The following is a 17,923-nucleotide window of genomic DNA, read 5'->3' as shown; positions in this document are numbered from 1 at the left end:
CTATTCAGTGAGATGCAATATGGAAAATCAAAATACACCCAAATATGCTCAGTTTGACCAAATTACAAAGACAGTACACTGAAAGTAACTGAAGCATTTGTGCTCAGATTGTACTGCTCAACAAGAGCATAGGTTTTTAACCCATCTCACACACACCAGGACAAAACCTGTAAAAATCCAAAAAATCTACTCTTCTTACTCAGAGGTGCTCTGTAACTGTGGTTAAAGCAGGAGACCTAGCTCAGAACTTGTGCTACATACTATAGGAGTATAGATGGGCGACATGGATATGTATTCTTTGGTGTACACATGACCTGGCTACCAACACTCTAATTGCCTGATGAAACTAAGTGTGGGCAACCCTGGCTGCAAGACAAAGTCTAACACTAAACATGATAATATAACAGAAAGGGTTTGAAGCATGAACTAAGCTGTGGAGTAAGTTTTCTCTCTAAGTATAGCAGCCACAAGGCTGTCCAGCAGAACCATTCAACACAGGACAGACCGATTTCTCCTGCTGTGAGTAATTTGTTAGTATTCAGATTACACAATACTCCTGTTGAAAAAAGTGGTGTCTAAGGAAAATTTAGATTATTTTGCCTACAGTTCATCCTGTAAGCCAAAGAAAAGCTGGGGATGCTTCAGGTGGTTGCAAGATGGCTATGGACCTTTTCTTGTTTCCTTGTTTTTAAGCAGGAAACACTGCTGTATCTTCTAAGAGACTGACTACAGTAACGCTGCGGTTCTACCTCTGTTAAGGCAGTGTCTCCTGATTTCTACACTATCTGCTATGAGCCTGTTTACAACATGAAGGAAAGTTATGGAAGAAAAAACCTTTGGAAGAAAAAGAACTAGAGAGTAAGAATAGAATTTGAATCCATTTTCTTGGTGCTGCTCTATGGCTCATGACAGAGCATTAATCTGCACTATATATACGAGGAGTGGGTAACAAAGCATACAATGCAATAAAAAAAATGCCTGTAGCCATTGGTACCTCCACTTGACTGGATTTACCATGATTTATTTTACTTTAGCCCAAAGGAGCAAAGAAGGCTTGCTGTTTCTAAAAGGATTAGGAAGACAAGCATGGTTGGCAGCTCTATGAAGATCTGTTAAGTCTAGAAATGTTGAGTGACTCTTCTAGTTCATACTCGGATGGCGGCTTTAAAGTTACTGCTGTGAAGACAAGTAAAAGCATTCACTTAGAATCACAGATTCATCAAATCTTTAGAATTGGAAGGGACCTTTAAAGGTCACCTACTCCAACTCCCCTGCAATGAAAAGGGACATGCACAGCTACATCTTGTTGCCCAGGGCCACATCCAGCCTGGCACTGAAAGTCTCCAGGGATGGGGCATCAACCACATCTCTGGGCAATTCCAGTGTCTCACCATCCTCACTGTAAAAATATTTTTCCTTATATCAAACCTAAATCTACCGTCTTTAAACTTGTAGCCATTTCCCCTTGTTCCGTCACAAAAGACCTGCCTTTTGTTTCTGTCCCCTTCTTTCTTGTAGCTCCCCTTGAGATATTGAAAGGCTGCTATCAGGTCACCTCACAGCCTTCTCCAGACTCCAGCTCTCAGTCCGTCCTCATAGGGTGCTCCACCCCTTGGATCATTTCTGTGGCCCTTCTCTGGATGTGCCCCAACAGTCTCTCCTGGACTGAGGATTCCACATCTGGACGCAGTATTGCAGTTGAGGCCTCACCAGTGCAGAGCGGAGGGGCAGGATTCCCTCCCTCACCGTGCTGGCCACACTGCTTTCGATGCAGCCCAGGATGTGGTTGGCTTTGTGGGCCGCGAGGGCACATTGCTGGTTCACGTCCAGCTTCCCATCCACCAGCACCCCCAGTCTCTTTTGGCAGGGCTGCACTCAATCATTTCATTCCCCAGCATATACCGGTAGTGGATGTTGCCTCGGATGCAAGATGATGATCTAGGTACAAGGCCTTGCATTTGGATTTGTTGAACCTTATGAGGTTCCCCTGGGCCCACTGCTCAAGCCAGTCTAGGTCCTCTGAATGAGATCTCACTCCTCTGAATTGTTGACCACACCCCACAGCTGGGTGTCACTTCTGAAGTAGTCAAATGCTAATATCACACTTACAATGGAACAGGAGAGAAGGAAAGAGAAATATACGAATGCCTCAGTGATGAACTTGCAATGAAAACATGAATTATAATGCTAAGAAAAAGACAATGTACTACTTGCAGGTAAGCATCTGCTTTCACATGCTGGTTATTTTGGTGAATCCGGGCACAGCTCATGAGGAAGTTCTACTTCATTGAATAAACAATTAAAGTAACAAAAAGAGTATTCTACCTAAACAAATAATGCATTAAAATATTGAAAGAGGCAGTTCTAACCTTTTAGGTCTATCCTCAAGAGCTGAATTCTACAGAAAACATTCACCAAATTTTAACGAACAACTGCTTAAAAGGAGATACTTACAGCTTTGGATTTTGTTTTGTTTTGTTTTCTAAAGAATTTTCACTCCCTGCTGTTCTTTCAGGTAGTCACTGAAGAATTCTAAAACGGAGATGTAAAGCTGACTTCCTTGTTAAGGCACTGTTGAAAAGTGCTCGATAAAATACAGAAACAGAGCTCACTTACACAGGCAACTGATCTCATGTATTATTTACATACAAGATCAAAAAAGTAAAAACTAAAACTGCTATTCCAAATATCAAACAACAGAAGAACCACCTGGACAAAATACAGCTGCACTATTCTCAGTAGTACAGACCTGGCTACCACAATAGAGATTATCAAAAAGGCAGCCTGCCTAAAGAATTCGGTACTACAGAATGCACATGAAAAGATGAAGATCCTATGCCCTCTTATGGGAAATCTCAGAGCTTGGAAGGTATAAATATAAACCAGCTTCTCAATAAACACACAGCTACAGTACTAAGAAACAAAGACACAGTAGTTGCTGGTCATACTTCACATTCTACATTTCTTGGTCAATGCCTGAATGCATATTTTATAAAACACACTATTATTCCAACATTAAATCTGCAAATCATACCCAACAACGAATCTGTGAAGCATATCCTAACGCTGCTTAACAAAAATACCCATTTCTGATATGGCTAAACACTGAAAATGTTTGTCTAAACAATTTTCCAAACAATCTTTCTTGCTAGAAACAGGCCCCTGGCTAAAGCACAACAGGCAAATACTTTAATAATCTCTTGATTACCTGGATACAGCCTGGAACACCTAATAAATCTGTCAATTTTTCAAGTAGAGTGGGATAGATTTCCCCAGGGTTTCTCTGTCAGTTCCGTTTTAGTACTTAATATGAAGAGAAAATTATCAGAGAAGGTCAAATCTGACATGAAAAACTAGAAGGGGTAGGTGACACTGATGAAGACTTCTGCTATGTTTGAAATAGATGGGTCCTTGCTTTTTCTCAGTCCCAACCAACATTCAGTCTTTATTTAATATAGCATACACTTCTGTTTGTAACAAGCCCAATCACTGTTCAGCAACATGCTTAAAAAGCCATGAGTTTCAATATTTGAATAGTAATTAAGTAAAAAATGGAGCGTTTTTCTTTTCCCCTATCATTTTGCTATCAGTAGTCAACGGTATTTACCACAATCATGACTTCTTACTGCAGAAAATTACATACAATGAGAGGTTTAAGACAACTGATACATACTGATTATTTTAATCCTCAATTACCTAATGAAGCCAATTTAATTAAGACATTTTCCATTCCATTTAAGTTCTGTTTTCATGTCAGCATCCAATACTATTAATAAATGCTATATTCCTCACAAGGTTAACCACTGGTAACAAACAGTGTGCAGATACCTTGTTCTAAGACACTTTGTTCACTAATTTAAAAAGCAAAGTTGACAGAAACTTGTGCTAGATTTCTCCTCCTCCTGGGGTACTGGAGATTTAAAATATGTTGTTTTTTTACTAGCCAAAGGAATTTAATGTTTTAAAAAGGCAAAAGGTCAGCACAAATGATACTACAAATAGTTAAATAACACACACAGTCAGGTTATTAAAAATGTAGATAATTACATTTAGTATAGAACAATGTAATCATACGTATTCCCTATAGCTAATACCTACCTCAAAGTTTAATATACCTTTTAAAGTATTAACTGGAAATATGTAAAATCATGTCACTATATGACATAACCACATACCTAAAATGTAGAAATCTTAGTTTTAAGAAACTATATTTGTCAGATTTATCTATAAAGCTTGACGTTATTACCAATGTTGTAAACTGTGCTAAATGCAAAGTTTATTCATTATCTTTTTTTTTATCACACTGTTTAAACTGTTACATCTGCACATACTTCCTCACAAATTTTCAGGGTTAAGTCCTGTAAAATGTTATTTCTGCAAATAAATATATTGCACAAAACTAGTTTTGTCAGTTTCTTTGGATACTGACACCTACCTAAGACTCTCTCTTGCAAGTAAGATGTTATTTTTCCATGTTTAACCTCCATTAGAAAATGCTACACCAAAGGAAATCAGTCTCACAGCACCCTTTAAAGCACACTTCTGAAAGGAAGTAAAAAAAAAGGACATGTATTTTACCTGAGTCTCCACACCTTGCTCAAGTAACCTTTTAGCCTGATTTTCCACCTCCAGCCGAGCTCTTGCAATAAAAAGCAGGTCATTTTCAATTACTTCTATCCCAGACAGATCTATCCCTTGAGAAAGGTAATCTATAAAAGCAACAAAATATTGATAAGCATGACATATGATAATGGAACCTTTTAAACACACTGAAACGTTCAGAAATTATAGTTAGCTCCAAGGAACATTTTTGCATAAAACACTTGACAACGGAGTATGCTGCAGGAAGGAACTGTTCGAGAAAAACTGAAAATCAAAAGACTACTACTCAAAAAATATGCATATTTAATACATCTCATTTACCTCTCTAGACACAGACACTTTGGAAAAACCGTGAGTTCAAGGAATTCAAGAATCTCAGTCATAGTGCATCAAGGGGCAAGAAGTCACATCCTTGTCCCAGAGGACTAACTATATAACTGAACTACTGTAAACATATATTTCAATAAATATAATTTGCTCTAATATCTGACAATCTCTATGTATTACGTGTTTAAATTATACTTCAAATACGAATTAAAATTCTAAACATTACAGATCAAATACAAAAAGAATACCACAAAATTTATTTTCATCATGGCATACACACGTTATTCAGCAGGAGAGGTGACTGCAGCAAGAAAAACGTTGAAACCTGACTTCTGTCACTGGCTATGGAAATATAGTTAAACCATTTAATTTTTTGTTAATTGACACTTAGTAATTAGCACAAACCAGACAATTACATTTATAAAATGGACCAATTGAACATCTCTGGGTGCCTTAGTTGGGATCCAAAGGAAACTGTAAAAGCAGCCTAGGAGGGTCCTCAGTGAACCTTCAAAGCTGGAACGAAGTTGTTGATTTTTTGCACCATTTTGATTTTGTGGGTTTAAAATTGTTTTAGATTTGAGTCAACCTAATTCAATTGTCAAGACAGGACCTTCACACTACTGCTTATCTACAAGATCTACAAGACAAGGCAGAACTGCTCCCATTTACACGTTCATCAGCATTTTTCTCAATCAAGCATGAGTTGCACTGCTTCTTTTGAATGACTGAATAAAACAAACTAATGGCTGGGGCACTCACTCAGTGCCAGATACTTCCTTCATAAGACAACGTTTACTCATTTCCATTTATAACAATGACTTCCTAATAGTCATCTTCCTTTATGTACTCCCAGTAAGTCTATTAAGGCATAGACTTAAATTCCTAATAAGTGAAATGAACTTTTAAATCTTTAATAACCTTTCACTTTAGTAGCCAGTTCTTTCTGTTCATTCACAGTAAAGTGATCTAAGAATCAAACTAATTTTTGCAACCATATGTTCATAACTGAACACAACATTCCAAGTGGATCACTACACAGCTACATAGAGAAGAGCATCCCTACACTTGCACATGAAAATTTCACCATAAGAAACTTAAATAAAGAGTTACCAGAAGTGCTGCACAAAGCTGAGTAAGGAATAAAGGAGATCACTTCCTTAACAGTGATGCGTCAAATAGGCTTCAGTCTACTAAGAATAGGCTTGCAAATGCTTTTGTCTGTATGCATTTGTTTAAAAATTGATCAGGAAAGTCACAGGACAGGTGAGCAGCGGGAAAGTACATTTCATGTTGAACAGGCTGTTAATGAAGCCCAACACAAACACGCATTTACAAAGCTGTTTTTGCTAGGGGCTATGACAGTCCCTCTCTACCCAGGTAGGAGTAGCTTATCCCAATAAGAGTAACTTTTTGCTGTGACCAAACTGCATATCCAAATGTGGTCTTGCATATAAACATGTTAAAACTAATACTAAATGCCCAGCATCTTCACAGAACCACAGAGTTGTAGGAGTTGGAAGGGACCAACCCCCAAAGTTACCAATAACTTCAATCAACAAGTGTCTTGAATGTGAACGCTATAATTTTTTTTGACCTCTACTTGTCAGCTGACACAATAAGACTGGAAAAAAAGTGCGAAGAACTACACACAGTTTAAATCTACTGCCAAGCATTTCTGGCAACACAGCACTAAAAAAGGGTGCAAATATCATCAAAGACTCACCTGCTCACCTAGCTAATAAAAAAATTGTTGTAGACTTCACTTACATGATAAAATCACACTCTACATCCACAGGCTTCTTAAACAAAATAAGGTGTGGTCCTGGTCTCCTAATTCCACAGGAAAAAAAAATGTGAAAGAGAAATTAAAAAAAAAGAGACTGTTTCTCCCTACTGTATTTTATCTCTAAGCCTAAATTAGGTCATTTCAGGTGCTAAAAATCTCATCAATCTGATGGCTCCATGAAAGGAACAGAAATCCCATGCTGCTTTGGCTTCTCCAAATGGTCCATCTGTGCCTTAGACTGGCAGCCACCTCCTGCTCAACTGCCAGAATCTGCAGCTTCACATTTCCTGCAATCCTAACAAAATACTTCGGAGGCAAAGCATTTCTGTGGGTTTTCATAACAAAGAGCCTTTCTATGGGTTCAGCGGCTAGGCAGCCTGCTCTGAACGCTGCCAGATACTTCTCTAACCAGCAGAGAAGCCCCAGCAATCATACTGTACTATTCCCAAATGACAAGCAGCTTTCAAGTAGACAGTTAAGTCTGCAGTGGAAACATCTGCAAGAGCTTTCCTGACCTTCCTATGTAAGAGTAGAAGCTGCAACATAGACAGAATATATGCGTTTTTGTGCTTTCTATAGTCTAAGTAGGGAACAAAATATTAGAAACATCTACACTTCTGTACTGCCACCAGTGAAGCTGACCACGCAGGTGGAACACGGCAGAGGCAGCTGATGCACTGCCAGAGCCTCAGTGCATTTAGGATCCAGAGAATCACAGTACATCCTGAACTGGAAGGGACCCACAAGGCTGAGTCCAACTCCTGGCTCCACACAATGCAAAATTCAAAGAGTATTTATGAGAGCACTTTCCTGTGTGTTTAAAATACTGTAGAGGAACTTGCATGTTCCAAGCTGCTAGTTTGAGTTAATAAAGAAAACACATCACATGGACAGAGATACTACCAGGCACTAGCAAAGGCACAATTCTTCTCCATGCATTTGTGCAGTAAGTATACAGTCAGTAACTAATCAAAGGAAGCCATGGCCAAAGAAGTATGAGCGAAATGGTCTGCAAGGAATTTGAGTTGACATGTCAAGAGCAAAGAAGGTGCAAAGGCTCATCTTCCAGTTAGCACAGACTCCAGGGACTGTGTAGAGTAAGTCACTCACTCACAGCTCTGTTCTCCATCACTACCACAGGGTTAGCAGGATCTCAACACTTCTGCCTTTCAACTTAAAGCTTCAACATAAAGATAATCCTAAATTAAACATATTAGATTTACTAAGTTTAGTATTTATAACTATATAAAGAAACACTTGTGCTTAAAATGAGTTAGGAGCTAAAAACATTATACCGCCACATCCCAAGGCTGCAGCCATGGCATGAACCGCCCTCACACCTGCATGAACTGAGGCATGCTGCCCCAGTCACTTCCATGTACTGAAGCAAGGGAGGAAATTAGAGGAGGGAAATACAGTGCTGTTACCATTTCTTCACCTCCCATTCCTCTGCTACCTCTGGTACTGCTTCCTTTCTAACTATCACACCTTATTAAGCATGGAAAGCACAGCTGGAAATGACTTTTCAAGGACTTAAAATATAGACTGCCTGCTGAATCCTCTCCTTGAACAAAAAATATTATATGTCAAAGCAAAATGCACTGAGCCCTAGGAATCAGTGACATTTAATGCACTTCAGCCAAAGAAAGGGTTAGCTTCTTATATTTTTTAAAGATAAAAGATTTTTGTCATTATAACTCCAAATTTTCTTGATTTATTAAACCTGAACTGTTTTCTAATCTACTGGCTGAGATGTTGCTTACAGCTATGTTTTTGAAACCACCATTTCCCAGATAGTTACAGAAGAGGAGTTTAACAGAGATAGATCTGATATGCACAGTACACTAGGTAGGAAAAAAATACTCTGAGCAGAGGAGTGAGTTTTTCTGATTCAATAACTTAGAATCTTTCTATGATATAATTTCCTTTTCTGACCTCAAACTTCACTGTGAACATATATAATGAAGATAAAAAAAAATCCAAATTAAATATTTAAGTAAATATTAAAATGTTTGAAAAACAGGGTAATTTCACTATGAGCTTCTCAGAAACAGCATTATACTTGCTGTTTAAACTGAAGATTTTGAGCTCTTGATGAAAACCAGAGAATCAACAGAAGTGCACCGATAGGAAACCAAGACAGACAGTAACAAACCAATGTGATTAAACCTCAGGCAAGAGGCTCCTTGAGCCAAAAGAGAAATCTGTGCTTTGAGAAGCTGCATCAGCATTACCAAGAGCAAAGAGCAAAGTTACAGCAAAGTTCTAGAAGCAAATTAGAAGAGCTGAAATGATTCCCTATGAGCAACCCACCCAAGGAGTACGTGGGAAGACTCCAATGCTAAATTAAGATGAGGCTATCAGTGGTAATTAAAAGAAACTAAGGTATTCTTGAAATTCTGTATTATTTCTGTTTGCCTCTTTGAGGAATGTTTGGGGACTATTTCTTTTTTGAATGAATCACTTTACTTTACATTTGCATTCATAGCTGCAGAAAAAGTTGGTGACATCTGTAACATCAGTGCCCTAAGGCTGCTCTTCTTTGAAAATGAAGGAAGATCACCATTTTCTATGAAATTATTTCTCTCTCATCTGACACACATTCAGGCACAAAAGGGCCACTGCTGGCAAAGACGAGAGGACAGGTTACAACTTCCCCTCTTGCTGGAATGTAAATTGGTAGAAGATGTGCACAAAGCTGAACCCATATCACTATTTACAGTATATATTTCCATTACAAACAATTAGAAGGAGATGGGCAGATACTGTAGAAGCACATAAAATCTTTCCTATGAGGAGGAAATATTCAGTAATGACAAAATTCCATTCTTGAAGGGAGAATATAGTCTTCATTCCTACAGCAGTGCGTGGATACAAGCACAAAACAAACACAAGTAGTTGATTTATTCGTTAGAACTGCTGAGGATCAATTTGAAATTTTTCTTTCATCTACTTCTAAAGTATCTCGAAGTAATTTACTGATTCGAATGGGCCACAAATCATTAAGGAAACTTCCATGGCCCTCACTGCAATGTCAGCTACAGCACTTGCTAAAAAAAAAGGAAGGGTGGCATCCTGTTTACACCTGACTACTAAGTTCATTTGCTTTTAATAATGCATGTAATATAAAACAAAAAAACAGTGCTGGAATTGAACTTAAGAGCCAGAAATGCAATGCTCACCTATTGGTTAAATTCATTAAATACTTTATATTCCATCTTTATTCCTGAACCTAACCTAAAGAACAACAGTCTGCTTTCCGCAGGCACTTAAATTTTCTATGCAGTTGATACACAGAGCAGGTGGAGAATGGCAAGAGCAGGCACATTTACAGGTCTTTGAAAATGGAAGCAGTGCCTCAGAAAAGATCCTTTCTCCATGATCTGCTTTAAGCAGACTGATTCTCTGCATAGGCTGAATTGGCTGCCCCGAGCCCTGCAGCAGGCTCCTAAGCACTTGCTGAAGCAAGGCTTATATTAAGCCTTTAAATCAAGAGAAATGGATTCCGCTACAGTTAATATGAAACAATATCTTACAGTCATTTCATACAGTGTGAGCTCTTCTGAAAAAAAAAAAGATGTTTGCTCCTATAAAAATTGCACAAATTATGGTGCCCTGTGAGGTGTTCAAAATAAGAATGTTGCTCTATACTGTGCGGTATACAATATACAATACTCTTTAGATATGCTTTAGAAACTGATTAAATGATCGATTTTGAATCCTATAAGACTGATTTTGAAACTTTTATGAAGGGATTATGAATTCATTACTGAAGAGGAAGAAACTTTCAGTGCCAGCTACTTACAAATTCCCTGCTATCCTTCCTTCATTTTCCTACACATCCAGATTCCTGCAAAATTCTCCTCTCCTCTGTGAAACAACTGAGAATAAAATATCTCTCTACCACTAAATGCCATTAAGTTCCTATGAAAACTGATCTTTATTTAACCTATTTCTCCCATCTTAAAAATTAACTACTCATATGCATAATACATAAGGTTTAGCATTTCAGCTGTCTGAGAAACATTAAGGGAGGCAAAACTGCCTTTCTGAAGCCAGAAACTGAACAGGACCAGTAGTACTGTGCTTCTGTTTGCTTTCCCAGGCAGCATGTTAACACTCTCATGCTGTCTAAGTCCAGAAAAGGAAATAAAATATTGGACAACGAAGTACAGTTTCTCAAAGATGCCCTTAGGGAAAGGAGACATAAAAAGTAAAAACAAAGCAAAACTACTTCTCAGCCTTTCACATCAATCACATGCCAAGAACATTTAAGTTATAAAGAAATCAGGTCAATAGTACCAGAACCAAACCAGTGAAAGTAAATGATTCAAAGAAAGAATAAACCTGAACCACTCATTTAAACATGGCCACTCTACCTTGTGCTGTAAAAAAAGATCTGTCATCTACACTGTATTATTTTACCAGACTAGAGCTTCAGAAGAAAATTGAGTTCAACACTCCAAAACAAGTGATCACCTAGAAATAAAAGAATGTAGCTTCTTCTAGCATGTTAAAAGAAAGGGAAGTTTTGTGTACAGAAGACTGAAGGAGAAAGGAATGGGAGGTCATTCTGCACTTGGATTTCTGTTTCCTCAAAAGGATCATTGCTGATTTTTAAAGTATGCATTAAAATACTCAGTAATGCTTTAATTATCATCTGAGACCATCCTCTACCAACAGAGGGGACTTGCTTTGTGTCTCCAGAATGCACACACAAAACTCAAGAAACACACCCAAAGTTGCTAAGAGGATAGGAAAAGTACTGAAGAAGCCTGACTATCCATTTTTAACATTATATTAAAGCTGCATTTAAACTGTCTTGATGGAAGAATTAATTTCTACTCTCTGGGCTGGAAATCAGATGTCAGGCAAGATCTGGAATTGATGGAAATGAGTTTGATATCTATTTTTATCATCATCCCTGACTTAACAATGAGCACCATATTTTGGAGACATCCCTCTGAAAATGCCATGATTCAGAAAATAGCTTAGCATACCAAGACAAACATTACTTAGGTCTAATCACTAGTTATACCGCACTACTCCCACATCCACTTAGACCTAAAGCAAAATTTCTTGAACTCCTTTAAGGTTTCCCACCACAAGATCCTCCCCTGTCTTTTTCCCTGTGCTGAATTCAGACCCACAACCTTACTGAACCTCCTCTACATTCTTTTTGTGCTCACTTACTTTTCCTCTCATGCCCAGAAACCCCGGCTCAAAGGCCATTCACACCCACCTGGTGACTGCTCAGTGCTGGGGATGACACTACCATTGTTAGTAGCCTGGGTGATGGGACAGAATTAAATCAATTCAGGTTCAGACTGAATATTAGGAAAAGGTTCTTCACCAGAGGGCGGTGGTCATGGAACAGGATGCCCAGGGAAGTGGGCACAGCCTCGAGCTGTCAGAGTTCAAGAAGCACTGGGACAGATGGTGGTGTGGGGAGCCAGGAGTTGGGAGTCCATGATCCTCGTGGGTCCCTTCCAACCTGGGATGTTCTGTGATTCTGTGATTCTAACCTTCAGTAAGTTAAGCTCAAGTGAGCCCAAAAGGAACAAGGAAGGGGACTAAAGCAGACGAGTATGAGGACAAACAGAACTGTTTGTTAACCCTGAAAAGATAACTGAGACATCCCACTTCTGTTGTCTGCTGCCTAGCAGCTGGCTGGGAGAAGCTGGAGCCAGACCCTTCCCTGAGGTGCACATGGACAGGAAAAGAGACAACAGAAGAACTCTAAAAATTACATGAAGGTTCTTAGGCCTTTCTTAGAAGTAGCTGATTTGAGAAACTTCAAGAACTCCTAAAACTTTTTAATTAGCTAAAACTGCAGTTTTCTGAATTCTCTGTGATAAAATACCTTTCATTCATACCTTTCATCATCAGTAGTTAGATGGTATGTTTTGGATGGAGCTGCAAGCAGGTCCACACTATATATTCTAGTTGAACTATGGCCTATAAATCAGAAAACATTCAAAAGAAATTGTCTTGCACAAGTACCTACGAGTTACAAGTACAACAGCTCTGTAACAGCATTCACAGCATGATGTTATAATCATAAAAACAAATACTATATATATTGTTTAGAACGTCCACATTTCAATCTGATAATTAAGAGTTTGTTCTTCATTAAAAATAAACAAAGTGAAAAACATTTCTCTGTTAACAGATTTACTGAAGTTTAATTTAGACACTGCACTGTCCTTCATATGCACACAGACTTTCAAAATCAAATTTATTGTGGCAACAAAGCAGTAATACCTCAGCAAGTCAATATTCCTCTTGGGCTTTTTTTGGAGCTAAGCAAAAATAAAGAATGTTGCCAGTAAAAATCTAGTTGTCCTATTTCTGTTTTGAACACACTTCATACCATCACAGATGCAAAGCAATGTGTATAGCATATGGGAAAAAGAAAGGGGGACAGATAGGTATAATACAGAATACGGGAGATACGAAGCACAAGTTGGGGACTACTGAAGAAATGAACATAAGGGTTGAAAGAGACAAGAATGACATCGTGCTCAAAAATAAGACCAAGAAAAAAATGCTGGAACGCGAGCTGAGCTGTTAAAAGATACAAGTATTAATCTGTAATTTAGTGTCATCATTTCCTTTCCACCTTGCATGTCTTCCTCCTTGTTCCTGTCTATGGCAGAAGCTTTGCCCTGCTTGCTCATTATCAATACCAACAGTGTTTCTGCTCAAATTTCAGGAGAGTATCCAAGGGTGGAAAACAAACGGGTGAGGAATGCTTTTCTTTGAATTTCAAGCAGACACGAATCAGGATCTTCACTGTCAGGGAAATCTTTCTTAAAATCCCAACAGCTGTACAACAATCTTCCCTAAAATGGAGCATCGCATCCATATATAAAATGAAACAGGATGAAATGCATTCTATTATCTGCAAGGGATAATTGCATTGAAAATATACTGCAACTGTATCACGAAGCCATGTAAAGGAATTATGTCCTTCTAACTGCATTGCTGGAGTGGCTGAAGAAAATCTTTCCAGAACAGAGATAAGGGCTCATCTAAATGCAGGTATATGACTTTGCCTCTCTCCTATTTACCTAAGTCAGCATCATAACTGAAGTCATGAAAGCAAGCAAAATAGTGGGGAGTGGAGAGAGATAAGAGATAATGTACACATTGACTTGAAAATACCAGTATTTTTGACAGCTTTTAAATATTGAAATTTAAATATCATTCATTTTATCATTCAATAGGCAAGTAATTTTTTAAATATTCAGCATTATGTAAAGACATAATTACTCCGTTTTCATCAGTGCTGCAGAATGTTGCAGCAGACAAATACAATGCTACAAAAAAAAGATGTGTTCCAAAAATCTCAGTCAAAAATATCTTTTTTTTCAAACATCCTTTTGGTTGCTGAGACAGCAAAGATGGTAAAGATGATTCTCTGCTGAATCAGTGCCCTTGAAGGAGGGCAGAAGAGATGTTTGTTCATTTGTGTGCTTCCACGTACAAAGTTAATGATTAAAGCCCTAATTTTGAAATACATTTTTATCTGGATAAAGGTATGCATATCAAGAGGTTTAAACTTCAGGGTATACAAGTCTACAGCTACCTTACAGTGCTAGCCATTTCTAGCTGCACTTCATTTTTTCCATTCAGTGAGATATACTCTATTTTCTTTTTATTTTGATCATTGTTTTTACACTACAGCATGTATCCAAAACTATCACATTGTACATGGATCACTTCTAACACATACTTGAAAATACCAGGAGATATTTTAAGATCCACAGTGCTACAGTGCTGTAAAATCAAATGAAACAAAAACCATGCTATTTATCTTGGCCCCGGGATAAGATAAGAGGTGATGCTATTTTTTTTCTTCACTTGTATACATGTAAGCTGCAAATACTTCTTTCCTTTTCTTCTCTCCCTGTGGGTCTCTTCTGCCTCTTTTCAACACCCACCATTCACCCCTTTCCTACTTATACCTTCAGGAAAATAATTCTGCAAAAGCAGAACTGCATTTTCTTTAGAACCAATCAACGTTAACTCACTCAGTTCTTAAAAACATATACAATTTTTATCTTTAATAAATGCCTATTTAATTCCTCCCACCTTTTTCTTGGCATACCATCAATAACTGCCTGCAATTAGCTGCAGATTTACTTGATTTTACCATCTTTAGAGTCAACAGATGTTGTGCATGCTATAAATCATACAGGTTTTGTGTACTTCATATACTCTGTGGGAGATCAAAGTGAACCTTGTGTTATCAAGAGCTTTTGTAGACAAGTTGAATATCTCTGCACAGTTTTAAAACATCATACAATATCTTATCTCCTGCAGCAAAGCCTTATTAAAATCTAGAGATGAGCTAATGGTGGAAATCAACTCAGTCTGCCAGAATTCTCACCAGTTCTTCTAGCAACAATAAAACTTAGCAGCAGTATGAAACGGATGTGCAAGAAAAGAATGTTGCTTGAAAGCCAAACTCACAGTGTTCAGATTCCGAATATTTGTATGTGAAGTCAGCCTCTACAGGTGCCCACTTCTGATGTTCCAATAGAAATATAAAGCATTTGACCACAACTCAAAGGCTTACAGCAGTTCTCTCCCATGATGCATTAATGCCTTCTATCTTACACAATTCGGGTAGTGAAATTCTAAAAATAATATTTAAAGCTTCAACCTTTTTCTCTCTCCCCTCAACGTTTGTTATAATCTGTTAAAAAAAGAAAAGTTCCGTAGGTACAAATTGGTAAAAAGCATCTCTTGTCCTTAGCACTTCATTAATTAGTCAGTTGCTCTGCAAGAACAGAAGAATGCAAAGAAGCTAAAGGAAGTGTCATGCATCCTCAGTGCACACCATATAAACTGCTCTCCATTGTCCACCACTGCCCCCAGACCTGCCAGATAACAAGCCTGAATGATTGCTCATATATGAGCACAGCTGAAAGGGGATGTGAGCAATGCACCTGCAGTTACTCTTTGAAGATGACACAAAAAGAAACAACCCTCTAACACATGCCTCGTGACTGCCTTTAGACAGATGTGGTATCATACTTTTTATGTTACCTGCATAAGATCTTCAGAAACCTAGAAGTATAATATCATTTATCACTAATCTGAGTTCTTAAATGTATATAGTTGTGTTTCATTTAAAAAAATAATAATTAAATAATAATTAAAAAAACTTATATTAATAAAATTAGGAATCACAAAACATAATCTATGGTAATTCCCAACCCTCGTAAGATTTAATTTAAATGTACCTGCATAATTCTAATGCAGTGGAAAATCAAAAGCCAAGTCTTCTCATTCAGAGTCTGATGACAAATCCAACTTCTATTATCACTAACACCACATAGACTCAAAACTAAAAATCAGTATCATAAGTAGCAGAGTTCAAAGACAATGAGTTAAATGATAACAATAACTTGTTAGGAAAAAAAAAACCAACAAAAATATAAAGAAGAAAAACAAGCAAGCCTTTCAGCTCTTGAAGGCACAAACTGTTAACAGATAACATTTAATTTAATGAATAATTGTTATTAAATAAATGCATTCACTTTTTGTATAATTACACAATTATTTATCAGCCAATTATATCTAATAATTGACGCATAAAAAATTGTTTGGCCCAAAATAAAAGTGCTACTCTAAGGACAAAAGATGGTTAGCAATACTTTTAAACAAAACTGTCAAAACACACAGACTCACTATGTACTCATATGATTCCATCATAATTTTTATTACAGTTCTTCTAATTCTAAATAATATTTAGTCTGGCAACAGATTCTTCTCAGGCCTCAGAAAGCATAATTTGGGGAATTCACTGCAGACAGTTATGAATCATTTCAAGATCAGGAAAGAAACAGCTTCTTCTCTACCACTCATAATGCCAATGTTTAGACTAAACACCTTTCCCTTCTGGTGGGAAAAAATGGAATTGAAGAATTTAGAGGAAAAACAATTTCTCAACAGCATTTGCTGAGCTTGCTCGTAGAAGCCCATTCCTAAAGAAAATAAAATATTATATTGCAGCACAATTACGATTTACACTTTTCCAATAAACTGCCTATTTTGCCAAGCAAAATAAAAAGGTAAAAATAAATATTCATCTTCAGCAGAAAATTCAGCTATAATTTTCACTGCTTTTCAGTATTACTGGTGTTGATACATTTATGACCATTTATCAGTGAAACACTTGAAATTAAGAAGTAGCCTTGTCTGAAAAAAATGATCAACCTATGATCTTGAGAGGCAAATAAAATGATTGTCAATAAACAGATCATAAGAGGCCAAGCTTCTGGAAGAGCTGTACTCTCAGCTCTTAGCTGAGGAAGAAAGACAAGCATTTTGTCTTTGAAGACACTTGTAACACATAGCGGCGGGCTGCAGAGCTGAGTGGCAAACAGAAAGCTGTGAGAGGGCCCTGACGGTCTCGCTACTCCAAAGCACCATCAAGACACCGGGGCACACAAAAGCTCAACACTGGTCTACTATTTTGAGTAAAAAAAGTTTTTTCCGAGTCTCAAGAGCCTGAAGTACTGCCAAATTCCAGTTTCCAAGCACCTTAAATGAGCATGGTGTCTCATGAGCTGCGCACAGCAGACCCTGCACCAGCAGGGCTGATGTGACACAGGGCTGGGCCAGCTGACAGCACCCAGCACAGATGGAGCCAGGCTGGGAATGGAGGAACCTGGCAGCAGCTCCCAGCAGAGGCCTTGCTCTGCTAACGCTATTACACTGTTGCTTTATGTTTCTTGCTGTGTTCTGATCCAATTAAAATCATTGTAAGTAATTAAAAAGGCAGGGTTAGCTGATTGCATTTAAGCAGACATTACACAGATCATATTCGTAAATAAAATGGCTCATTAGGGTTTATTAGGCCTGACCGAGGCACAGGAGCCGTGCCTCCAAGGCAGGCTGCAGGCCCCTCCTCATGCTGGGCGCTGCAGGCGGCCCTGAGGCCTCTCCTTCCCTTTCCCAACACCTGAGGGGCAGCTATGGGTTCTACAAGAAATTACTCAAGCACGAGTGTACAAATGCCAGGTTTAACAGTTTCCATTAGTTTTACACTAAGGAACTAAGAATGAGAACTGTAACCTCTGCAAGGCAGTGGCTTTTTTGTTTTGGTTTTTTTTCAGCATCGTGTTTGCATGCCAAATGGCAAATCAAAATCAAATGCATTGTTTTGTAAGATATTTCAGTAACAGTTTG

The 17,923-nt window shown here is 38.0% G+C and overlaps 1 protein-coding gene across 1 annotated transcript in view; it reads right to left on the bottom strand.

Annotated features, from left to right (window-relative positions):
• Positions 1 to 17,923, bottom strand: part of COG5 (component of oligomeric golgi complex 5) — a 180,017-nt gene that overhangs the window by 100,530 nt on the left and 61,564 nt on the right. Inside the window, exon 7 of the mRNA XM_065743600.1 lies at positions 4,579 to 4,709. Coding sequence (XP_065599672.1) covers positions 4,579 to 4,709 — 131 coding nt within the window. The remainder of the gene's footprint in view (positions 1 to 4,578; positions 4,710 to 17,923) is intronic.

This window comes from Cyrtonyx montezumae, unplaced genomic scaffold (genome assembly GCF_038088225.1).
Source record: "Cyrtonyx montezumae isolate F1298 unplaced genomic scaffold, pur_monq_1.0 scaffold_3, whole genome shotgun sequence".
Lineage (NCBI taxonomy): Eukaryota > Metazoa > Chordata > Aves > Galliformes > Odontophoridae > Cyrtonyx > Cyrtonyx montezumae.
The sequence above is the reverse complement of the archived record's forward strand: the minus strand, read 5'-3'. Positions and strand labels throughout refer to the sequence as shown.